The sequence below is a fragment of the Leptonotus elevatus genome, chromosome 8, assembly GCF_054856555.1.
Source record: "Leptonotus elevatus isolate MCC_2025b chromosome 8, RoL_Lele_1.0, whole genome shotgun sequence".
In the NCBI taxonomy this organism is placed as follows: Eukaryota; Metazoa; Chordata; class Actinopteri; order Syngnathiformes; family Syngnathidae; genus Leptonotus; species Leptonotus elevatus.
Window position 1 is genome coordinate 14,836,600 of NC_141246.1, and position 26,377 is coordinate 14,862,976.

At 39.8% G+C, this 26,377-nt stretch overlaps 1 protein-coding gene across 2 annotated transcripts in view; it reads right to left on the minus strand.

Annotated features, from left to right (window-relative positions):
- helz (helicase with zinc finger) overlaps positions 1–26,377 on the minus strand; it is a 41,325-nt gene that overhangs the window by 5,231 nt on the left and 9,717 nt on the right. For both annotated transcript variants that reach the window (XM_086082849.1, XM_086082850.1), the window contains exons 7-31: positions 25,574–25,649; positions 24,959–25,157; positions 23,142–23,249; positions 21,728–21,869; positions 20,762–20,917; positions 20,396–20,666; positions 17,926–18,052; positions 17,612–17,824; positions 16,523–16,662; positions 16,001–16,180; positions 14,974–15,075; positions 13,400–13,578; positions 11,818–11,936; positions 11,377–11,522; positions 10,815–10,962; positions 10,064–10,247; positions 6,398–6,626; positions 5,879–6,161; positions 4,432–4,477; positions 3,123–3,310; positions 2,765–2,969; positions 2,608–2,678; positions 1,259–1,754; positions 936–1,188; positions 117–792 (exon numbers count right to left, since the gene is read on the minus strand). In XM_086082849.1, coding sequence (XP_085938975.1) covers positions 117–792; positions 936–1,188; positions 1,259–1,754; positions 2,608–2,678; positions 2,765–2,969; positions 3,123–3,310; positions 4,432–4,477; positions 5,879–6,161; positions 6,398–6,626; positions 10,064–10,247; positions 10,815–10,962; positions 11,377–11,522; positions 11,818–11,936; positions 13,400–13,578; positions 14,974–15,075; positions 16,001–16,180; positions 16,523–16,662; positions 17,612–17,824; positions 17,926–18,052; positions 20,396–20,666; positions 20,762–20,917; positions 21,728–21,869; positions 23,142–23,249; positions 24,959–25,157; positions 25,574–25,649 — 4,937 coding nt within the window. The remainder of the gene's footprint in view (positions 1–116; positions 793–935; positions 1,189–1,258; positions 1,755–2,607; positions 2,679–2,764; positions 2,970–3,122; positions 3,311–4,431; positions 4,478–5,878; positions 6,162–6,397; positions 6,627–10,063; positions 10,248–10,814; positions 10,963–11,376; positions 11,523–11,817; positions 11,937–13,399; positions 13,579–14,973; positions 15,076–16,000; positions 16,181–16,522; positions 16,663–17,611; positions 17,825–17,925; positions 18,053–20,395; positions 20,667–20,761; positions 20,918–21,727; positions 21,870–23,141; positions 23,250–24,958; positions 25,158–25,573; positions 25,650–26,377) is intronic.

Genomic DNA, 26,377 nt, shown 5'->3' on the forward strand with positions numbered 1-26,377 from the left:
AAAATGTATAGAGATAAAACACTAACTTTTTCATGTCCAATATGCCGTACACATTTTTTTCTATTCTGAATGTTAAAACCAACATAAACCAAAGCAATGAAATGCTTGACATCTACCTCATCTACACTGTGCAGGGCAGTGGTTGCAGATGTTCTAGGTGACAATGAGTGGTAGGCCTCCTGATCTTGACCTTGACTTTGCTGAGATTGCTGTTGCTGCTGCTGCTGCTGCTGCTGCTGCTGTTGATGATTATGATGATGCTGCTGCTGCTGCTGATGATGATGATGATGGTGAAGCTGCATTAAATGGACTTGCTCCTGCCTGCTGGGTGGAGCCATCATGGGCAGTCCGTATGGAAGGCCATGAGCTTGGTTGCCTAACAGGTGGTTCTGCTGTGGCGGGCTCACAGATGCGCCTCCGCCATGGGACCACTGGGCCTCCTGTAAAAGGTATTTCACCTGCGATGGAGGTGGGCTGGCAGGGTGGGCTGGTGTCTGATGTGGGTAGCAGCCGCTGTTGTAAAGTGAATTTCCAACAGGATGCTGCTGCTGCAGAGCCGCAGTGTTGAGAATGTTGTTGTTAAGATGATCACGACCGCTTTCGTGGGGCAAATGCCCAGGTGGAAATGGGCCGGCGTGATTTGACGTGGCAGCTAAAGAAGATGAGGGGTCAACTGAGGCACGGGACTGGCGATACTGGAGAAGGCGAGATTGAGGAGGGGGTTGAATTTCACTTGCTTCCCTGGTTTCAGGTGGCTCCTGTTGGGGGATCTCTCTCAGGAGGCCCGTGTACCTGATGAGTGAAAACGCATTACACCAGATCTTGACACTACTAACAGCAAGAAAATTAGGCAAAAATAAAAGGGGTAAAAAAAGCATGAATAGAAATTAAAACTGCAAAATGAATCCATTATTTTACCCTATCTAGTGTCTAACCTGTTGAAAGGTGGGCCAGTGGAAGCGGGTGAGCCAGCTTCATCCTCCATGTTGGGACCAAGGCCCCAGCTAGCTGCACGTTGCAACTGATGGGAAAAGCGCGTCATGCCGGGCTGAGCAAGGTGGGGAATTTGCTGGGGCACAGGGAAGGCGACGCCCCCCGGAAGGAACGGCCCTGCTGCTTCATTCCACTGGCTGAGCCTGGCGGCCTGCTGCTGGTTCAGGACCTCGAGAGCCAAGGGTCGCCGAAGATCTAAAAAATAACATTAGCTGTAGAATGCCTATTGACTAAGATAAAATTAAATACATTCATGACAACTCACCTAGACCATCTGCGTGCATTGCATCTTGTCCTTCCTCCACAAAGCTAGGGACTCTGTTGTTGTGCTGTGACAGATTTGGGTGGTGACCCCCCAGGTGGGCCATAGGAGTCCTGATGGAACTACCCATCTCTTCCAAACTTGCAGAGTCTGGCGCGTCTAAAGTGGGAGACTGGATAGCCCTATGTGGGGCAATATTGCCACTGAAGAAGGATGCACTGTGACCTCCGCTCGGGAAGGCGGGGTTGATCTGACTCTGCTGGACCATTGCTGGATGTTGAGGCTGGTTGACCCGATAAGGCAGCCTTGAGACTGGACACTGCTGGGGGAGGGCTCTTCCACTGGCAGGATGTGTGGGAAAGGCAGGATTGGGTGGTGCCAGATGATAATTCAGTCCTCTCTGAGCTGCTGAGGGTTCTTTGCGGTGAAGCAGTGCATTTGGAAAACCAGCTATTCCATCCGTTTGTGATTCCAGGCTTCGAACTGTGTCAAAATCGCCCTATAAAAAAATGAAGTATTGCAAAACTATATATTACATTATTTATGGTGCCGTACAAAAGTATTAAACCACAATTATATGTATTTTAACAACTGAACACTGGATTGAGCTAGTGAAAAAACACACAACAAATTCAAGTTCATAGGTTTGATATTAATATTGATAAATTACCCTGTTCGATATTCAGTCAAGCTCATCAAAACTAAAAAGTTTGCTGAATTTAAATTTTTTAAACAATTTATGTCAATTTCATCCAAAAATAACTTTAAAAATATAATAAAAAATATATATAATATAAAATACTTTTTTCATCTAAACCAGGGGTGTGTAAACTTTTTCTTCCAAAGGCCACTTTGATATCTTTAATTTTTTTAACACACTAAACCATTCCATCAGTGCAGGCAAAAATATGCAAAGCTATAATGTTTATTTTTATACAGTATATACTGTACGGTTAAAAGAGTTAGGTTACAAACAAGCAAAAAGTCAATAATTTTTCAGGATTTTTGGGTGGCTGTCTACCAAATGATGATGTTTGGTTGAAAACAAAGAAGTGAGAGATGACGATCAACTGTCTCTTCGGACTTGCCGCCCACTGAGACAAATGACATGAGCAGACTCAAATTTTTATCTTTGTCTATGCCACCGGCCGCTAAAAAATGTATGGCTGAAATATGGACAATTTAATTGTTAAAATCAAATTTAAAAACATGTTTGTTTGTTTTTTACTCTGCCCCCTAAAAGTATTGGAATCAAGAATTGTTCAAATTCAAACGATGCCCAACCCTTTTTTGAGACGTAAAAAATGCACAGTATATGTTTGGTATTTGTATGTACATATAAAGCGGCGTACCTGTTTATCCTTAATGTCTGTGTTTTTTCTTTCAGGCGTCTGCTCTGACTTGGGACATCCTTCTAATTTACCTAAAAATTTGTCAACAACAACAGCGGTGTTACTATCATAACTAATCTCTTTCAACTTCTGTTGTGAAATAAAAATCAAAGCATGCCATTTCTGACTGCATCCAACTGGAGATCTGTTTCCGGGCTTGGTTGGCCCACTCCGAGGGAAGAGGGATGTACCACTCCACTGCAAGGAATAGGGGAGCCTCGATTCTGGGACTGCAAGAGATTAAAGTTGTAGGCCATGGCTGCCTGGTGGCTCATGATGCGCGGGTCAACAGCAAAGCGGTTCTGATAACTTGGCCATGGCAACTAAAGAAGAAAAAACACAATCAATTAACATTAATATAATCTAAAGATTATATATATATATATATATTTCAAACTACTAGATGACTATCCAATTTTGGCTTGGGAACATTTGCCAGTATGTAGTTAATGTTTTTATAGAAGGGGAAAACTTACAGGAAGGGGCATGGGCATGACCATGTTTCCACCATATACTGCTGGAACGTAAAGGATGCTGGCGCCTGTGTGAGGGTCTATTCTTTGAACAGGACTTGGTGACTTGCCCAAGCCAGCTGGGGCGGCACCCACGGGCGGTGTAAATGCCTGGATTGGGTTTCCCATTAGAACAGCTGGGTTGGGCTGGACTGCAATGAGAGAGGAGTAGAAAAGTTTATTTTGGGATTAAATATTCTTAACAGATTTAACTGCATGTATGTTATTGATCCCACTTCACAATGTTTCTCTTGAAAGGGTGTTTGTTATACTCCTAACACTCAAGTGCAGGGACATCCACAAAGGCTCTTTACAACTGAAACAATTTACTACAAAGGCAGTTGATCCTTTTTTTTTTTTTTTTTAATAACGGTCTGTTATGAAGTTTTTAATTAAATTGCATTTGTTTATTTAAAGCCCCCCGTGGATGAAATATGTTTTTGGTTGTAAATTTTCCCATCTGAGGAAAAAACTCAATTTGCAAACAATTAACAAAGGTTTCATACTGGTATATTATTAGACACCTACACCATAACTTTGTTCCTGTTACATTACATGACACAGTCGGTAATGTCACATGTAGTTATTTATATACCATAACTTTCATCAGCAATGCTCACTACATTGCAGATTGAAATGAGGAATTGAAAAATGTTTTATTTTGCACTTTTGTTAACTTATTACAAATGAATCCTGTCAGAAACAAACAAGAGGTATTTCTTTAAAAACTACAAGTCATTGGTTTAATATAACAGAAATGTTACGTCTTTAAAGTACGAGTACGGTTATTTGGCATTTGTATCAGTGAGTACTAAAGTGTTGAGTACTGGTATCGGTCAGAAAACAAGTGGTATTGAACATCCCAAATAGAAAATAATAGAAATTTAAACATTGTAAACCTTATTATAAAGTAATAATGAAATGACAACAAATTATCAAGTATTCCAAGCAAAATTTGAGAACCCTGTCAACAGGTTCACCGTTTCCAGAGGTACCATGGTTGATTATGGGTCGGGTAGGAATTACGGGATTTTTAAATCCTTTCCTACTGTGAGTCATTGACACTGATTACTTTTTAATGAAGGCTAAGGATATTTGGTACATTCCTAAAGGATACATTTCATCTCAAGCAAGCACACACCTGCCAGAGCTGAATGCACAATTTTGTCATAGAGTTGGCAACATGTATCATGCACTTTACTCACATTACTCTCCCTAAATGATAACAGATTAAACTACTTAAAAACATGAGCAGAAGATTGAAAACACTCACCATATCCTTCAGGTGGAAGGTGTTCTGTGTGGTTAGCGTGTTTGCCCTGAAAGATAAAGGACCATTAATAAAATAAATAAAAATCACAAATGAGTCTCCAAAAAGTCAAATGTGTGGCCGCTCCAAATGGACGAGTAGGGTGGCCGTGGCTGTAAAAATTGCTATTGCTGCACAATTTCGTTCATGATCAGGAGACAGATCAAAGTGGGCAATAGCAGAGCAGCTAAATTAATCTGAATATTATTGAGACATGTAGTACTCTTCTCTTGCAGAATAAACTATTTCAAATCCAATTTGGAGCTGAGACTCAGTTATATCACTACATGCCTACGGATCTAATGCTCTAAGTATCTAGAGACAAATCTATCATCATAATTTCCATCTGTCTAGTGTATCACATGTCTAAATGCAACATTGAACCTCTATGCCAAACATACATAAGAGAGCTGATCCAAAAATCAACACACAAAAAGGTAGAATGAACGTTCTAACAATATGTCAATCAAGAATACGAAAACAATGAGATTACCTTTTAAACAAGCAACATGCTGCATATGCTGAAACAACATTTACTGGAAGTAACAAACATTATTGGATCAACTGTTACATAGCTTAATTGCATGTTTGTGCCGCTAAAGCCAGCTGATGCTGCAGCTCATTAGGCCCAGCAGGTGATGGCAGCAGTGGCGATTTTGTTAACCTTTACCTCAGGCCAGACAGCGGGTACAGACATTAAAAAAAACAATAACAAAAAAAAAAGCTATTTTTTAAAACGACTGGCCATAAAAGCCAAATATTTCCTAGTGGGATTTCAATATGTTAACCTTAACTCATTTGCTTCCAAAAATGTTTTAGGTGCCCCAAAGACGTATTTATACGATTTTTAGTTGTTTTTTATGCTAGAGCATACAGAAGGCTTTGATGCAGCCTCAACTGCAAAGAACGGTTGAAGAAATGGTAGTAAGGCCAGCAGAGCAAAAGAGATCAACCAGGGCCATGTTGGGAAAAAAAACTCTTTTACTCACATTTATAAATAGATTTTTGAATAATTATTCAATTTAGCTATATTCTAATGCTAATTGCTGCAAAACGGAAACAGATAGAAATATACTTTTTTTTTCTAATGAAAGAAGAGACTCTAATCTTTCTTTTGGTAGGTTCCTTGGTTTTATACCAATATAACACAATATTCTGTGAGCCTTGCAAAATCAGTCAAAATCCAGTAAAACAGCCGGGAGTAAGGGGGATTGTTTCTGTGAAAATGGCTGGGAGTGAATGAGTTAACGCAAGCCAGTTTCGTAACAGCTTCCATAAATACAGGCTTGCATAACAGAAGGCATCAACACCAAATGTATTGCTACCATAGCATACCATTGGATATATGGGTTGTTGCATATTGTTTGCATTGGCTTACGTGAAAAGTGGCCTCCCTGCAGAAACGCCTTACCTTGGGTGGTGACTGCTGCTGCTGTTGTTGCTGCTGTGCCTGCTTTGTGGATGTAGCCTGCACATGCTGAGGAAGAGGATGGTGGTGGGGGTGTAGTGCCTGTGAAGGCTGGTGCCCTTGCAGGGGCCTGAGGGCACGTGGGATAAATTCTGGAGCCAGAGGGTTGAGAACGTAAGTCTTCTTTAGCTCCAGGGCCTCAAGTTGGGCCTTGATTTGTTCAAACGTGATCCCATGGAGGCTTGAATTTTCATGGCAGATGGAAACAAAATGCTCCCAGAATTTTCTGAAAATTAATAACAGGAATAGACAGCATTTAAGGAAGCATCGTCTTCAGAGATAGTCAAAGCTAAACTCCATGTGTCTGCTGTATAACAATCCCTGTGTCTGCAATCAGTGGGTTTCAGTTTGGTACTGTGAAAGCTTTTTTGTCTTTTCTTCTTTTTTTAAATATTTTTTTTACAAACACAATAATATATTTTCACAAATCCTCCACTGGTATGGATGACAGCCTGTATTTACCTGCAACGTCCAACAGAGCACAGTGCAATTGGGTCTCCCACTACCGCAACCAGCGACTGCGCTCTGGTGATGGCTGTGTTGAGCAGTTTGTAGTTGGACAAAAATCCATAGTCCAGATCCTCAGTGGAGTCCTCCACAAGCTGCTCTTTCCTCTTGATGGCCGTTTGCTTGCGCTTGCAGGTATGCCGCGTCCGCACCGTGCTTAGGAACAGCACTCGGAACTGTTTACCTACAAACGTGCCTTGATTGAGTGTCTGAGAGCTCATTCAAAACTGACAGTTCATTTAAAAACAAAAACAAAACAAGAAAGGAAAAAAAACCTATTCCTTGAGATAATCAAAATTGTCACTTAAATGAATATTCCTTTCAATTTCAAAAAAATAGTTTAACTCTTTCAACAAATCCATTTCAACTATATCACAAACTTATAATCAGAACCCATTAAAATCTGTAATAAAAAAAGATCCTGTGTGTATTTAATAAATGGCTGTGGAGGTTGCCAATAGATCAGAAAAACATACATCTGCATGTCCAAAGTTTGCCATTAACCAGAGTGTCGTTTGAGTGCATTTGTGTCTGCCTTTTATATGCAATTAATGAGGGGCTTAATGACCTGTAGAAAGCATCTGAATAGAAAGCAAGTAGAAGATGCATAACGCTTAATCAGGGGAGAGACCTGTCGAAGCCCTTATACGATTTATAATGCAAATTGATGTGTGAGGTCTATATGCACACTCATTATTACAGTGGGACATACCAGAGTATTGTTGCTCACATCATCATTGAAGATATTTTTCTCTCTCTCAAAAATTCAAATCCGGGATACAAAACTTCATGGAGAAATATTAACACGGCTTTTGGGATCTAAATTGGATTTGCTTGTGACTTCAGTGACCGTTACTGCCTGTGCCAATTATGCAAATCTTGTCAGGGCTAGTTGCTCCTCAACAGTGAGACATGGCTCTGCAAATAATGCCTCGTGATAGGATCTTAAAAAGGGACTGCATATAAAATATGTCTCAAATTTCAGCGGGACTGACATTTTCAAAATGACACTTGGCAAAACAAAGTAAAAACTCTGCACACCAACAAAGTATTTTTTCCCCCCTAAAGACACTTCTCGCTGACGTCACTGCTTAGCAACCACTCAGCCTTCTGGAGGACAACCCCCCATAAAGAATATATGGAGAGAGCTTGATTTTCGACGAGCATTTTCGTTAAAAGGTGGGAAATATGTCAAATGTCACAAAAAACGTCCTTGGTGGGACACCCGGACACTACCTTACTGCGACTCATTGGAACCAGCCGCCTGGAGCCGCTATCTACAAAAAAACGGAGTTGGATTGGAGGGCAAGGTGGAAGTGGAAGCCAAGTATGTTGCTTTTGGTTGAAACAGTACGTCGGTCACTACTTTTATGGTGTAAATTGTCATTCATTAAATCGTTTTCTGTCCAGATAAACTTGTCTTGATGTATATCGAAGCCTTCAAGCTATGTTAGCTTGCTACTTGCTAACAAAGAGACCGCATGTTTGCAACACATCCCTCAGCAGAGTTCAAGCCGGAGTAAGAGGAAAATACTGCGACGCTAAGCGCAATTTAAATTTAAGTAAAAATTCAAATGAACACAAGTTGGCCGTTCATTACTAAGTGGAAATGTGCTTTTTTGTCTTCTGTATTTATAATTGTTCTTTAACTCTTTGACTGCCATAAACGTTATAAAACGTTTAGCATAAACCTAGGGAAGGGCGCCGAGGACGTTAAAAGACGTCCCCTATGTTTTTTTTGTTTTTTTTTCAAAAACGGGTGCAGGAAAGCCTTGGGCAGCTGTGCTGAAAGTATCAGGCAGATATGATTAGTCAAAGACTCGTTTTGGCCCCTAGAGGGCAGCGATGACTCTCTTTGCACAAGGTTGGATGGGCCGCCCACCGTGGGCGTCAGTAGAAGACGTGAGGCGGAGCTAGAGTGTTGAGGAGACAATGGCTGATCCAAGCCACAATGGCTTGACCAAGCAACCGGTTACAAGCAGCTCACGCTTGAGCATTTTTTTCAAAGACGGAAAGCATCAATCAATACTAAAAAGCGCATTGATGTCGACGATGATGATGACTCCGAGCTCTACGCCAAAGTTGGAAGCTTTGGCGCGACTGTTACTATCAGTAGTAAGCCTCACCGGCTAAGCGCGGCTAGCGCGGCTAGCGCTGCTAAGGCCGGAAAACGCGCACAATAGCCGGCCGGGTACTTCTGCACAAGCGGACATTCGATCGGGCGATGGAGAGTTGGCATCGACCAATGCAGATTGATGATGATGATGATGATGACTCCGAGTTTGACGCCAAAGTTGGAAGCCTTGACGTGTTTACGATCACGTAGTAAGCCTCACCGGCTAAGCGCGGCTAGCGCTGCTAAGGCCGGAAAACGCGCACAATAGCCGGCCGGGTACTTCTGCACAAGCGGACATTCGATCGGACGATGGAGAGTAGTCGAAAAGCATCGACCAATGCACATTGATGATGATGATGATGGTCACTCCCGAGGTTGACGCCGGAGTTGGAAGCATTGACGCGGCCGTTATTCTCTCGTCATAAAGCCTCACCGGCTAGCGCTGCTAACGCCGGAAAACGCGGAGCTGCACAAGCGGACATTCGATCGGACAATGAAGAGTACCCCGAGTCCAATGCATATTCATCGGAGGAGCGGGTACAGTCTGATCACGGAGAAGACACTGTTTCTGGACTACGATGCCACCATGAATGGAGTGGATAAAATGGATCAGAACATCTCCTACCACCCGGTATAGCAACTGAAGGACACGGGGAAGCGAGACGTAACGAAACCGTAGCATGATCCTGATATTAGACTTGATGACACACTGCAGTATATACTTGCTATTCCCCGGAAAAAAACAGCCTGCAAGAAAGTGGCGCACGCGAAGAGGCAATCTGTTGTGCAAATGCTGTTGCGTCTCCTTGCACGCAGGAGAGTGTTACAAAAAGAAAAACTGTCGTTGAAACATCCACATATTTGTAAATAGCACCACAGTTGCACACATTTGTAAATAGTTTGCCAAATTGTTGTCAAATTGTTACACTGTTGAATGTAAATAAACGTATTTTGCTATCAAAAAACACTTTTTCATTCTTGGTGGTAGTGTTTTATAGAAGTAAAGCACTATTTAGGTGTTTGTGGCATCATTCATGGACAAAAAGAAGTGTAAAATTCACTAGAATGCATGAAATAATATCGTTTCACTAAAAGCTTGATTTCTCCGTATTTTGGTCCAAAACAGGCGAAATTGGGTCAAACTAACCATTTTCTATTGTTGATTACTAAAGAACGGAATAAGGTAGAAACAAACTATTTTTTTCTGATGAAAGATGAAAGTCCAATCTTTCATTTGGTAGTACGTGTGTTTCCATAGTCCAAACAGAACATTTTCTGTGGACCTTGAAAGATCAGTAAAATGCTTAAATCGGCTGGCACTGACGGCATCCCTTTTCTGAAAACGTCTGGCAGTCAAAGAGTTAACCAAGAAAAAAATATATTTATCTGAATACTTTAGCATTAAACAGAATTTTCAGTAGGATATTCAAATACCAAAATATTCGATTAGCTGCAGCCTTATTACATACAAAACAATAGTTACCTGGTAAAAGGCTTTTTCTCACCTTGGACATTGAGCACTCTTTCTACGCTGACCTCGTGCATTCTCTTCTTTCGAAGCTCGGCCCGAATACGAAAGACCTGATCCGAATACGGTGAAACAACTCCAATGCTTCCCTCATCTAGCTTTCCCCAAGCTACTGGCCACTTCTTGCGCAACTCCTCCACACGCTCCACAATCTCAAATACCTGTAAAACAAAACGTTTTATTAACTGACAAAAAAAAAAAGCTTTTCAAAAGCACTTTTGGGAATAGGGCAGTAGACTGACCCAAACATTTTACAGTTAAGAATTTGCCCCCAACAAAGAAACTGCCCATATTTAATACAGCAGTGGATCAACAAACATGCGTAGTACAACAGGCTGAAAAAGGTCAGCGTTTAGTCAACACTTGACGACCATAACCAAATGAGACAAACTGTCGGTGACTCATCCATCACATTGTACCACATGTCCTGTACCTCTAATTAAGTTTACGGGTTTCAAATGTCATTACAGTTCGGACATCATCTTTAAAATGTATCATCTTGTGTTTTAAATTACAATAGTGTTATACAGTGTATCTCTCTTTTAAGGGGGTGTTAGTCATAGAGGTCATAGAGTGCTAGTCATCAATGCAAACTACAACCACTAATAAATTATCAACCTAGAAATGCATGTGTAATGACATTTCGTCGCTGCCCAATGTACCGTACATCCAGTATGTCACACTGAAGGTGATCATAATCAGGAAAAAACAAACGCTTTGTTCAGTACCTCAGCATTGTTGTAGTAGGCAGTGCTGTTCTTCTCCTGGACATCTTCTCCTCGTGCAGTGAAGAAGGTTAGCGGATAGAAGTCTTTGTGAGATGGCTGCTTTCCACTTGCCATCAGCTTGCCATCATAAAACAACTCTGATGTGTAGCTGTCGTGTGAAGACAATTATAAGAAGGAATAAGACAAAAGGATAAACATTTAACTTGAAATTAAGCAAGTTTGCGGTTTATACATATCACATTCGTCTCCCAGCCAACGAGTCAGGTTGACATTTGTATACATAGTTATAGTTACGCTAAAAGCAATAATATATGATTAGAGTCCAGTTAGACCAAAAACACAAGAGCTTGCCTTAGAACTGAATGTCAACTGTATTTGATGTTTTACAGGTCAAACTGTAGCTTTTTGACAGCATCTGAGAAACTCACTGAGCATTGCCCTAATCATGGGACTAAGCGTTCCGAACACCCAAGTCAGTCCGCATTTTTCTCTCTCTTCTCTATTTAGCATTTCATTTCTCCACCACCATCACAAGGCCAGTGCACTGATGGCTCACACCTACTTGATGATAGCTTCATGGGAGCGGTAGTTCTCACACAGAAGGATGCGGCATGGAAATTCTGAAGGGTAGTGCTCATACAGTCTGTCCAACAAGGAAACATGCAGGTTTCGCTCGCGGGCAAACTCGCTGTATACAAATGGACTGAGCTGTAAATCAAAAAGGAAAAATAATTAGAGGGAATTCATTGGTCAGTTTTAATTATCTACACAATATTACCTTGGTGTGACAAATAGTTTTATTATCAGGGTTCCTAAGGCCTGACTGGCATATCAAGCTAAAACATAATAGCACAGCTATGCCACTCCCCACTAAGGTATTTTAATTTAATCAATGAAGCAATATAGCGTGAGGACATTTCAGTTTGGAAACAAAATTCATACGTCATACAAATATACATAACAGACATCATTATCCTGCTAGCCATTTTATTTTGGCACTTACCTGCATATGGTCTCCAGCCAACACAATGCGGGTGGTGATGCTAGCAAGGGCAAAAGGCATGATCGTCTCACACTCCATGGCCTGGGCAGCTTCATCCAACAAGATATGAGTGAACAGGCCTGAACCAGACGGACAAACAGCATATTTGATAAATGGTAAGTGATATGACTAAGTTGATCAATTCAAAATTTGGGGATGCATAAACACTATCTTGTGTTGTGCCCAGTATGACCACCTGGGTATCAATCTTAAGCTTTCACACTTGGCAACTGTTAAAAGTCCAAGATACAAACAAAACAACAAATGGATTAAAGCAGCAGCTTGATAAAAAAAAAGAAGAATTTATTTAGAATGAGTTTTCAAATTATTGCCAATTAGATTTTTGTCAAATGCTAATGTAGAAATTGTACAAGGCTTAAGTGGTTCACAATTTGGGTAAGAATGTGGTAGTGTGTTACGAAAACAAAATGTTCTGATGAAAGAAAGAAAAAAGGTTACCGTCTCCATCAAATCCAGAAAACTTGGTAGGACAATAGTATAGCAACAAAAATATTTTAGTTTAAAACGAAAAAAATAAAATAAAATGCCGGTAGCACCACCATAAAGGAAATTGCTCTATCGAGGACACAGTTGAGTCCTTCAAGATCTTGTCTGAAATCAGAGCTCACATTTAGATATGTAACTGCTATTTGTCATTATTTGCATCATAGTGGAGATTCGACTGGACAACAAGAGCCACGATGAGAATGAAAGTGAATGATCAACACTTTGGGAAATGTATCATCATGAGTAATAAATGGCAAGTCGTTCACTTTAAACACTCAAGCACTTGCATGCTTTCATAGGGTTACCTTCAATTTCCTTCCTTTATATTCAGTATATGTGACTTTGAATAGCTGTAAAATCTAACCTTAAAACTAACAGATGGTGGGTCGTTTTGTTCAGTATGTCTAACCTCATTTAACAAATTGCTTCATTTTTTTTTTTTTAAAGCCTTACTTAAAATAGTCAGAATTTAAGTATTTATATTTCGTCATCTTAAAAATCAGCATTGCATTCTTTATCCATGTGCTAAATCCCAATTTTGAGGCCATAAATTAACATGATCAGTAACATAAAACAGCTTAAACATTTTCCCGGGACAGCCAAGCTTAGAGCTTTGAGGATTTGTGAAAGCAACTTGGTAGATGTTTTAGCAGCCATTGCCTCAGTTCCCAACTGTTTACATCACCATCAAACACTCGGCGAGCCCTAGAGATGGAACGTGGGGAGTAGGCTAATGATGTAAAGTACATTTAAACAGGCAGATGGCATTCCCATGCTACAAAGCCCCCTCCACTAACATTAAGTGGCAATCATTTACCTTGTTTTTTTTTTTAACGCTATTTAGATGAGTTTCATCACTGATTGCATATTAGGCCTGTGTCAGGTCAGGAGTCCAGACAATACCAGAGAGACTCTTGGCACGCTCAATGAGCAATATATGAGGGCTAAACCATGCTTTATTTCACTTCCTTAAGTTACGTATGTAAAATCTGAAAAATTTATTTTGATAAAATACATGAGATGGAATGTGTCTCACCAGGCTCCAAGTCTAGCTGGCAGAGGTACTGTGAAGTGCTGAGGGTGACCACAATCACGCGATGCCTAAGGATGTCATCCCTTGTAGGCATTTTAAACGTGACCTGTGTGTTGGCGATGAGACAATACTGCTGGACCACTGGATGAACTGTCTTCACCCAGCGGTTCCGAAAGTATACCCTAGAGAAAGACAACGTAAGAATGAATGTATCAAACTGAAATTTGATTATATATTTTAACATAAATCAAGTATTACAGTTAAGAGTTCTTGTGACCAGAATTCCCAGGACCTTTGCTTCCTTTCATTTTAAATTACATAAACCACATATACACACAGATATCCCACATTTTAAACAGAAAGTTAGTACCCTTATTATTAAGGTCAATTTAACTGTCACCATAAAGAGTGAGTGACATGTTATCTGCAATAGGCCTATAGTGGCAGAAGTGAGCCTTGAGTGATACACTTATCTCTGAAGAAGGAATGTCAATTTAGTATCTATCTGTGCAGATTGGGCACGTGTATCCAAGTCGGCACTTATACAATTTTTTTGGGTACAGACCGATTTGAGTAGGCACAACCAAGTACCAATTCATGTAAAATGAAACACATAAAAGTTGTGACTTTGCGGGAGTGGAAGAGTGGGCAATTTTCCATGGCACACTTCAATACAGCAGTGCACACACAAGAGCACAAGGACACCACTCTGTAACCGCTTGTTCAATCCCATTTAAAACAATCCAGTATGGATCAAAAAAGCTCAAAAGTGTGGCGTCATTTCTCGAAATGTGATGCAGATTACGCCTGTTGCAACATCTGTGACAAAGTACAAGCCCAGCGGGGTTCATTGGCAACTTTGTCTATCCCAGCTAAGTGCCAATTGTTTAAACTCGCGTTAGCTTGGCTTTTCAACTTGCATTAGTTACCATTGACTGAGAAAGTGGACCTTAGTTAGTTAGTGTTCATGAAAGATAAATGCACAAGGAACAAAGATAAACAACAATATAGTTTGTCTTTGTTCCTCCTTGCGTTACTGTTTCTTTGTTCCTTGTGCAGTTCATTGCAAAGACGTTTGCTTGTTTTAAACTTACAATGCTGTTGTCTTGTTATATTTGTCAGTTATATACTGAAAAAATAAATGTCAAACTGAAAATTGGGAGATTGTTTAGTGTTTTGCTTTTCACGGGGGATTCGTTCCATGCCCACCCGCAATAGGTCATTTAAAAAAGTGCCGCCACTTTCTATCGTCAGGTTTCTATTCATTTGTTTTGAAATGTTTAAGCGAATTTACTGAAAATGTGCAAAACGGACATGCGACTTATGCCTGTTTCCATCTGTTCTTCATTTGCGAATATTGATAGGGGACTCCGTCGCTGTAGGTGGCGGTATACACAGAGATAATTATTGATAAACTGTAGTGTTTCTTTGCTGTTTTCCATCTAAAATTGCATTAATATTTGCTTCAGATTCAAATATGCAGAATACATGGAGAAGACATTAATAGCATGTGCAAGGCTATATGAAGCCTGCACATTTGACTTCAGCCATCATGTCTTTAGAGTACATATCCATACCTGAGAGGTCTGGCATGTGGGTTGCCTGCTTCAACATAAGGATGAAGGTAGTCCTTAATGTAAAGGTCAGCTGCACTGTTGGAGTGGGTGCAGATTAGAACCCTGTAGAGACAAAAGACAAGCCAGAGAGAAATCATACACTGCACTTGCTGCAAATATTGTGTCCCACTTATTTCCTGGGTGAATCATCTGTTGAAGACAAATAAACATCACAATTCCTCCCGCCAGGAAAAAATTATAATTTAAGTGCAACTATCAAAGTTCATAGAGGTTATTATTTAAAGTGTTTAAGAGTTACCTTCTGAGCCCATTTGAATAGTTACAAACAAAAATGTCAGCACCTACTGAGGAACATAAAAAGCAGCTCAAAGATAAACCTAAATGGCTTTGTCTTAACCATTTTGTTAACAAGCTCCCTGGGCAATATTAAATTTATGCTCCCATTCCAGTGCACTAAGCAGCAGTCACTCTGCGATGCAACATGCATTTTATTTCTAACCAAAATGCTAAATTTTCTCGTTCCAAAAATAAAAGCATTCAATAACAATATACCTGCATAAAAATAGGTACATTGGCAACAAGATTGTTAAATCATTAAGTAACAGTAACAACATGACATGCTACTGACTGGAGTACATAAGAGGTCATACTCACTATTCTAAGAGTAACGTGAGTGTATGTCACTAAACTTGAATAGTCACCTCTGCTTGTCTTGGCTTTTAAAACATCTATAATTCATCCTGGACATTAAATATTACATGCATTCAGAGTGAAAGGAAAACATAAATATTAAATTTGCTACTAGTTTTTCCCAAATATATTTTTTCCCCCCACCTTCATGTTACATATAGGCAACCTTGTGGCATTTAAGAAACAAAACGTTCAACAAAGTATTTTATTCGCTTCAGTTTGTGACAAATTAATCAGAAATGCTGCATGGGAAAATTGGTGGGTTTGGGACTATAACGATGGTGATAAACTTGCTGGCCAAAACGTGATACAAATAAGCCATGATGAACAAACATACCTGCTAGTTTCTTGGCGGAGGATGTGTTTGACGGCCTGTGCCAGGGTGAACGTCTTGCCAGTGCCATAGGGTCCAATGATGAGGACTGGGGGCAGCGGGATAGAAAGAGGGGTGGTGATGGCAAGAATGGCCTCTTTCTGCTTGGCATTCAGACGTGGATCCAGCTGTTCATCCCACTGCCTGATGGTTTAAGAAAGATGGGCCCAGTAATCATTTGATAAAGGTTTTATTGAAAATACATTTTTGACATTTTTAGGCCTTTAGAAAATATTGCCAATTAACGTTTTATTAAAGATGAAGCAGAAGCATAGTAAACAGCAGGGGTATACTACTCTATCTTCCTTGACACCAGTCATTAAGACTTTACTCTCTTCCCCTGTGCAACATCCGACTGGCCGCTAAAGCTGAAAAGACAGATCTGACTGACAGATCAGCAACAGTTGTGTATGACAAAATTAGTTCCAAGAATTGTACCAGGTTGGTGGACTTGCAACATTGAAGTGTGTGTACAGTGTGAATTACCTGTTGGGGCTCCAGGGGATGGTTGGGACAAGGCTGACATCAGGGAAAAGAATGCTATTGTCTTTACTATCTTTGATGCGATCCAGGGCATAATGCATCTCACACAGTGGAAGCCGGTTCAGCTGGAACTGGAGCTCCACCTGATGTACAAGCAACATAACTGTTTGACTAAACATACAATTTAACTCAACAGCTTTACCACAAAAGCGTCAAACTATCTGTTAAATTCGGGCTCTGTAAGAAGAAAATGAAAAAAAAAAAAAAAAAAAAGATAAAAAGGACACAATGAACACAAGATCAGGTGAGGTGGTCCTGCACAATTAATCACATTTTAATAATGATCACAATTTTGGATTACTTAAATTTAAAATGCATGCTCTGCTGCATATCTAATCAAGCACTTTCTTGACCACTAGTCTGCTAACCACCAGAGGGCAAACACATGGTTAAAGCTTCATTAAGCTGCTTAAATAAGCAAACGTAGTCTGCAGCAGGATCCTAAAGTCACTTTGTGGACTAATGACTGAGTTATGTCGAGAGAAGAAAGTACAGCAAATATTGGAGAGAAGGAGCATCGTGGTGAGGAGCTAGTGTCTCGAAAGGACTCAACATCAAGTGTCAGAATCAGGGCAAGTAAAGTTTGACAAATAATGGCATATTTATTCAGTTAGTGTTTTGTTTTTTTAATAAAAATTTGAAAAAGGAATGAATTATTTTTCAAGTTTCATTTTGCGTTGAAAAACACTTTAGAGCAGTGGAAAAAATGTAAAGGGTTATGGTTTTCCCTAAATTAATACTCGTGAGAAATAATGATTACAATATTGATCTAAACAACCGTGATTACCATTTTGGCCATAATCGTAAGCACATTTCAGAAAAAAGCACGTTCATGTCTGAACCAAAGAACCAATCTCCTTTTTGGGCGGTGTGACGGCTGGATATTCCCATATTTTTTTTCAACTTGTGTATACTTGAACAGATAAATATGGCATCTGGAAATTACACTCAAGGATGAACCAGCCTCGATTATTGTTATTTTTTCGATATATTGTTCAGCCCTACTTTTTACATACACTGTAAAGCACAAACCTGGATTTTTCTGTCAGGCAGTAGTCCGAGTTCAATACAGCAGTCTTTGCAGATCCTGAGGAAGATGTATTCCTTGGTCTTCTCTTCAATCACAGCTTCGTAGACACGCTCTTTGACCCCTGGAGGAGCCTGGCTGCTGAAGCCCTCCAAGCCCAAAGGCAGGAAGAGAACTGAATTTACCTTCGTCATTACTAGTCGTCCTGCCAGTGTGTCCTGAGGGATGATAGAAACACTGCTGGATTGAACCGGCTAACAGAGAATGCAATAGCAGGGCCTGTAGCAGTACTACAATGGAAATTACGTTCACTCAATACCTCAGACAGTGTTTTCGTGAGTTTAAAACGTGCAAAGAGTTGTCCATTCTGGGCATACTTGGCTCCAACCGAAATGCCAGTCAGCATGAAGCTGGATACCAGCTGGAGGTTTACTTTGATGTTAAACCTTGGGAAACAAAAATAAATAAATAAAGCGTACTAGCTAATATATATTAAAAAAAATAACTGTGGGCCCTTAGAAGTGGAACAATGCAGGAGGCTGGTGGTCAACCCGAAATGTGTTGGGATTACAAAAACATTTTCTCCTCTAAAGTAACAAAACTACAATACATCCTTCCCAGGGGCCTAAACTTGCAAAGTCGTGAAGTCTCATCTTTCTCTCATCCAGTTTATTCAGAATGTTCCCAATATTTTAGGTTGTCCAAAGTTGCTGCAGTACATAGATGATGCGCACTTGAACTTCAGAGTAGAATTGGGCGGTATTCAAATTTTGACACCGTTTTACCGTCTCCACATTTCACCGGGGTATACGGTAATACCGTTGCTAATTAAAAAAATAATAAATTGTTAAGACTTATCTTGCACTGACAACAGCCAGTCTTTCTAGAAGTTAATGGTCACAAATCTATTCACTGGGTGCTCCGGTTCCATTTGTAATAATCTTTTGTGTGACGGAGTGCATTTGAATGTGTGTTACTCCATGACGGCACATCTTTGGCTGAAGTGTGCAGCTGACGTGCATGCGCTCCTTTTACGCTGCACTGTTCCCCGCGGACGCGCACAAACTTCTAGCGGTCCTACACATTTATTAACTGTTTCTCGGTTTACTGGCTTCTTTACTGGAATGGTGGGCCCTCACTGTGGGCGCACACTCGGCATCTACGCGACACACAAACATATGCACGCAACCCCCATCCCAGAGCACACACAGATAGCCTACTTCACCTGCGTGCCACGGTCTTGGGTTGATGTGTGTCCAAGGACGAAAAAATAAATCACTTACTGATTTTTTGTATAAATAATCTGGAGGTCATATGGCCTAATAGTACGGGTAGTTGGTAAACGAATTATGGACTTCGCGACAAAATCATCTCTTTGCAGCAGTGAGCGAGGGATATTGTTCCTCAGATGAGTTCTGAGATATTAAGTATATTCCATCTCACATCTTTAAAGTCCTCATGCAGATTTTGCATACAGGCCCTCATCGACATTTGCTGCCAAATTGTAGCATTTGCATTTTTTCTTTTCTTTTTAGGGGACCGCTTAACCTAGCTGTGCCGACTGGTCATTTTGTCTCGCTCCGCCTGACCGGTCATGTGACTGTCACATGACTAATAGCTTACTATACATTTTAAATTGTTATAGTAATATTCATTGTTATATTATTACTAATTAGAAAACACAAATATTGTGTTTTTTATGGCGGTATTGAAAGTGACACCTTTGCCATTTTTGGACACCTCGGGATACTGTATTACCGTTTTACTGCCCAAATCTACTTAAGAGTTCTAACACATCACTGTTTTGTTGTTTCCACTATCATGATTGTGTGCATGATGTTACCAAGCGACACATTAGGTAAACTACTTTTTTTCTCTTTCTTTTTTTTAACAACTTGACATTTTTGACTATTACATACATACAATCCTATTTCTGCACTTGTGTTCAAATTTTTTAAGGCTTTGGAGTAGTAAAGATTGATTTAAGACATTTTAATGAAAATTAAGGCATTGGTTTTTAGATTCATACAATTCAATGCCTTTTAAGACTTCAATGATCCACAGGAAGCCTGCAAAATGAGTATTACTCTGCCATTGGCAGATTCCTTGGAATCTTGCTTTAAAAAAGTAATCTCCCACTGAAAATGATCAAGAGATGTATTTGCACTAGAAATGCATCATGATCATTTTTGCGATTTTGCCTGTGATCAAGAATCAGTCAATTCAAGCGATTCGGTAACGGAGGAAACAATAAATCAGGTACGCTCATTCAAGGTTAAAAAAACCCTCCTGTGATATATCACCTCAGGAATGTTATTAGACCCCATTGGAAGTCAAGTTTTGTGCAAGAAAAATATCAAATTCCCATTGAAGATTAAGTCTGACATCTTGTGGTAGGTTGAAAGCACAACATCAGACATCAAATTTAAGAAGAAGAAAAAAATCACAGTAGTTTAGTAGCTATATTCAATAACGGCAAACACAGATCAAGTTTTGCTATTCTCCCAACTAATACCATCATATTTGCAAGATACTTTGGACTCCATGTTAAAACTCATCAAGTTGTGCCTACACAAGGTATGTGTATTCAGATATATGGTGGAATATCTACAAAAAAAGCTTGCAGAGCATGGGCTACTTTTGTATTCAATGTCTTTCAAACACAGCTGCAATGTCAGGCAGACAAAAATCCCTGCCTTTTTCAACATTGTAGATTGTGCTATTTTTTATTTATATCCACCTCCCTAATTACAGGAAAGCCTTTATACAATACAAGAAAGATTACTCACTTGCTAACTTCTTTAAATTGTGCAATCTCCTCTATGTAGAGAAGGTCATGCAACCGGGCCTGGTAATTTTCTCTGGTCAGAGTCTTGTCCAGAACTGACTGAGTAAAAAGCTGGTCCGCCGACAGTGGGATTCGATAGCGGGAAAGAAGACTGTGCTCCAAATCACACATGGTCTCATTAGGTGTGAATCTAACTAACGTCTTACAGGAAGAGTCCCAACGTTTTGCAGTCATCAAGAGCTGCTGTCTGGCTGCCATCAGATGTTCTATATCTAGAAAACAAAAGTAGAAAAACAATGATTTCAATTAAAATTATTGGAGTTTCTTTTTTCTATTTCCTGTATACAAAGCTTATTTTTTGGAATACCTTCAATAGAGGCAGCATCCACCATTATTCGCTGCATCAGCACTGGTTCTGAGCCAAAGTCAAAAACTATGGTCTGTCTGAAGGTGCCAAAAATTTCTGTGGTGAAGTCCACTGTGACCTTGTAGACACAGTGGTCTATGCCATTGTCTGCCGCCACTGTAAATAGAGCAACAATGACAGGGAGCTCAAATAACTCACTTGACGAATCATTCTGTGTAATTTGGATTTGAAAATCCTTACTAAAGCAGCTGAGGCTGCCTCGAATAACTGGAAGATAAGAGGCACATTACGTTTACCATCATCTGTCAAACATAGGTAAGCTAGCTGTGCGAACTATGAAGCTATACTAGCATGGTTAATTTGACAATTTAGCTAACTGGTCAAATATGAACTAAACCGGTTGTCAGTTATGCATTCAATTGAATAGACAAAGTGATAGATTAGACAATTAGGATTGTAATTTCCAAATTTAAAAAAAAAGCCATTTATGCATTAAAATGTATAACCTAATTGCTGGTGAAACCAGAACAGTCAAAGAAAGAAAAGTCTTTGTTCACAATCTGCAATTGTTTTAATTGAAATTTCATGTATCAAAGTCCTAGTGATATCAGTACCCGGTATCAGCAAAGCTAGCAACTCAAGAATTAATACTCGTACCGTTCTGGAAAAAAAGTGGCATCTCACAAATTATAATTAAAAAATTAACAAAACATAAAAGTAAAGACTGAAAGCATTCTGTAGTCACTTTTATACAAAATATGACCAAACTACAGTGAAACTTGGCTGGCTTGTACACATTTTGTGGTGTCTTTTTTACTAGGTTTGGCTACAGTACCTGACGATAAACCGTTTCCTTCTCTGTTGACCAGACTTACAAACATCTGGTGAGTCATTTGAATATATTATGATCAAAGCTGTGTACAAGGAAGGTAATGAGCAGTGATCTATACATCATACACCAAATACCTGCTGTGTCTTTATGTGGAGTCCACTCTTGAGAGCCGGAAGACACCGTTTGTCGCTGCTCCCCAGCAGAGACACATGTGATGGAAAAGTGTGGTCTGTGGGCATCGTAGAGCAGGGCTATGCGATATAGCTTTCTAGGAGGCTGCTCAAAGAGACACAGATGACAGAAAAGACAAACATTTTGGTTTGGAACACAAAATACATTGCATTTTTTACGCTTTTCTTGTAAATACTGTGCGGGTTCGTAATGCCAAAATTCAGATTTATGCATGGGGTGGTTATCAATAAAGGTGTTTTGTAAGTGTAAGAAATTACATATGGAGTTGATTAATAAATGATTAGGAATTTGATGGAATTGACTGTAAATTTTAAATAGCTTGATGATGTAATTTTGTCACCCCAGAATGTGCAGGCAACAGAAGTGAGGTTGTATTTGTGGGGATAGAGACCTGCCGCAAACGGCCCACAAAAAAAAGGGATTGACGGCCCCCATTTAGATCCCAAAACAGTAATATCTAATACCAATCTAGTATCATTATTCCAAAGTCAACTTACAGCACCGTATTTACAATGTGCAACCTGAAATGCATGTGTACATGTACTAGCTACAAAGATGCTCTGCAATATCCATTAAAAACGCAGACTATGTCAGACTGTATATCGCCCCAAACATACAAAATTTGTCTCTCAGTCAAGATGTATCGCTTCAACATAGACACAAATTAATGTAATATTTCCCTACAGTGTTTCCCACAGATTTGGAATCTACTTGGGTGTGCAGGGGACGGGGTCTCAGTCCTGTTACTACATCTCCTCTAGCCTCACGATCCATAAAGTGACAGCGAACTAACATTACATGCGTTATATATATATATATATATATATATATATATATATATATATATATATATATATATATATATATATATATATATATATATATATATATATATATATATATATATATATATATATATATATATATAAACATGGTGTGGGAAACACTGCCCTATTTAGACAGTGCTTTGACATCATGTGGCATCTTAGAAAGCACACAAAAACACAACTAGGTGAGTTTTTCAGCGAATAGATGGGAGATATTTTTCACCATGAAAAAACAAGTAGGAGAATCCGTGAATAAGTGAAATGCAAGTGTGCAAGGGATTACTGTAGTTTTTCCAATCAAAAGAACCACCGGTAAATGACACTACATCCATGAAGACACAATGACAACTGATCGAGGCAAGATGATTACACTCAGTACAAACTGTATCAAAACATTATTTTCATGGGATCAAAGATAATTTAAAAAAATCATTTATTTGAACATTTAAACTTTCTCCATATTTGATCAAGGAAAAGTTGTCAAATGCTCATCACTGATTGTTGCAAACAAATCATCCTTCAACCCTACCTTGCACAGCAGTGTGAAGGTCCAAGAGTGGAAAGATTTTTTGGTGGTGACTGTAAGAGAGAGGCTTGTGTTGGTTTCAACGCTGACTCCTTCTAAAATGTCACTAAGCTGAAAAGAGAGGGGAAAAAAGGTGAGATACTGAATAAACCTTCCCTTCTTATATATAATTCCTGTAACATTTGCCACCAAAAACTGGAGTGACTTTACATTAGTCCCCTTTCAAAAACAGGCAAACACTGAACAAGAATAATGTTCAGATTCATAGCAGTTGAGATCTTTTTATAAACCCGATATGGGTTTCCTGATCTCTCCTGCACACTTCAATGTTACAACTGTTTTCATATTGTCTTTTTGTCTATGTGCGAATAAACGAAACGAAACAAAACAAAACGAAGCCTAGTTATTAGATTAGGTATTGTTTAGATGTACCATTGATTGTAATTATGTGAAATAGCAAAGTGATTTCACCCCCATAATTCCTCTTGATATATGCCAGCTTTTATAGATTGATAGAAAGCCAACATTAATTACATATTTGCAATTTTTAATGTTTAATGCATTGATTGACTTCTTTCTGTGTGAGGATGAAATGTCCGAATGCATTTGAATGCATTACATGTCTCACATGAGACGCCAATGTTTACATTCTATTAGCGGCTAACTGCTAACGGTGGAGACTTGTGAGAATTATCATAAAATGACGGCGTAATTAAATAGCGGTATCTTGGTGTGCTTAATTAGCGATTGAATATGATTTTTGGATGCCGTTGTGTTTATCTTGGTCGTCGAGAGTTGCTCCACCACACAGGGGTAAAAAAGAAACAGCCACGAAATGGGGTATTTGCCACGGAGGAGGCGGGACTTCCGACTTCCTGGTTTTCACACATCAGTTTTGTTTCCGTTTCCTGTTTGCGACGTGTGGGCCGCATCCCAGTTCTTGTGCTTCCGCCTTTGTGCCCTTTGGTTGCGCGTTCCCGTCGACGGGTGCGAGTATGTAGTGTGTCTGTCTCAGCTGACCGAAGAATTTCAGAGAGTTGAGACACCCCCCGGGATGTAGGTGCAAGTGTTGGAACGAGGCCATCAGTAGCTAGACACGACGCTGATGTGTGAAACCTGGAAGTTGGAAGTCCGTGGTATCTATCCCATACTGTGGGCCATAACAACGAGTCAAGTTAGAAGACAGGCCACAGTGTGCTTCAAGGGTCCATTTCAAAATAAAAGCCTACCAACCCTATTGCATTGACGTCCATGTATTAGTTGGTAGCCATTTATTTTGGTTGGCCTTAAGCAGGCAGCGCGTGGAGGCTATCTTGACTCGTCCTCGCACTTGATCCGAACACGTTATGGCTCAAAGATCCGTTGCACTACTAATTAAAATGTGCACTTGCGAACGGATGATTTGATTTATTTATTCCTTTTTTAACCAGCAAACATTGTAAAGTTGACGCATTTGTGGTAAATTGGTCGCAGTGTCAAGCACTGCTGTCTGGTCGTCTTTTTCACCATTCGTCCGGCGTAACACTGTGTGGCTGCTCTCCTTTCCAGCCCTTGGAAATTTGACAGATCGGCGGCTAAGATTTAGGAATGGCGGGGCGGCGCCGTTAAATTAATAGTACGGAATCGCTGCCTCTAGCTGCAAATTCCATGAAAGCTGGAATTCTGTACTTTTGTGTCATATAAATATTTTGTTCTGAAACCCAAATGTCTTCATCATACAACAAAAACAAAGGAATTCACCTTCTGTTCCAATACTTTTGGAGGGGGGTGTAGTGTATAAAGTATAGTATCTTGTGTTTCCTATTGAGTGAGTCACATACCACTTTCTCTGGGGAGAGAGAGTTCATCCACTTCTCTATTAGTGTCTCCATGTAACTTTCGGTGAAGTGTTTGCTGTCCTGCTGTTGCTTGAGACGAATGAGGCGTGATGCGTAGCGTTTCTGCCATTCCATCAACTCTTCCTGCGAGTGGGCTGACGTACACTGGGCCCCGTACCGACACAGACCCTGCTCCAAGTACCTAAAGGAGAGGTAAAGAGTGTGGTTGGGTTCTAGTTCAATAAATAAGATTTATTTTTTCCCCCAATTACGAAAATCAGCTTTGCCTATGGCCTCATCAAGGTGAAACTCTATAGTTAAATGCTACATGAAGTCAAGATCTGCTTTTCATGGCACTATTTTTTTAAATAATTTTTTATTATTATTTGTTTTTCCTATTATGGTACAACATTACATTTATATGCTACAAGGGAAAGGCCAATTATAGACATCCTAATTCCAGCTACATACTTTATGTGATAATCAGATAGTTTGTGATTTTGTCAATTATTAGTTTGTTTTTTATTCATAGGCAAGCACAGGATGAAACATAGACCTGATATTTTGATCCAAAATCACAATCGATTCATAACTTGAAGCCCTGATTGTTTTTTTAACCTTTTACAGAGGGTGTACTCCTCACTGCTGGTGACTCCTCGAGGAGGGGGCCTGAACTGCCAGCCATCTTGGACCTCTGTCAGTGCAAAACAAAGTCACAATGGTTAACGAGGCTGAACCAAACCCTTTTTTTTCTTTCTTTTCTTTTTTACACCACTAAGTTGGGCTTCAGCTAGCTTTTATCTGTTTGGAATGAGCATTATAAATAGTATATGCTGCATCTACTGCTACTACTACCATGTACAGTATATAAATGTGCATTATGGAGTGGGACTGAACGATTAATTACATTTGCAATAAAATCGCGATTGACAAAGCAAAAATAATTCACAGTGTGTGACTATTGGCGAGTTGTCCGTCTCATGAGAGCTTTTTCCCCTCACTAGGTAAAAAAAATAATTTCCATGTGTGTGTTCTGTATTCGGTGTTGTTCAGGCTGCCGTCCTATGATGGCACGCAAGGCAGTGTGGTTGTGTCTATGCTGATAAGACGTGTCGAGTGAGTGAGCAACCAAAACTATCGGTTGTGTGCCGCCCATGTAATATAAAAGGGTTTACATCGATTTACATGTCTGTCTGCGCACACACCAGGACAATAGTGTACTTGCTAATGAGCGGTGCCCATGTTGAAGGATGGATACAACTATTTATCAATTTACAGCAATGTATTTTACAAAGAGCTGATGTTGGTTACACAGCATAAGAAACAGCAAAACATAGATCCATCTGCTTGTCCTTGCCAAGGCCGTTCATAGACCGAAAATAGAATATAACCACAGGTAAATTTTCTACAAAAACTTGGTGC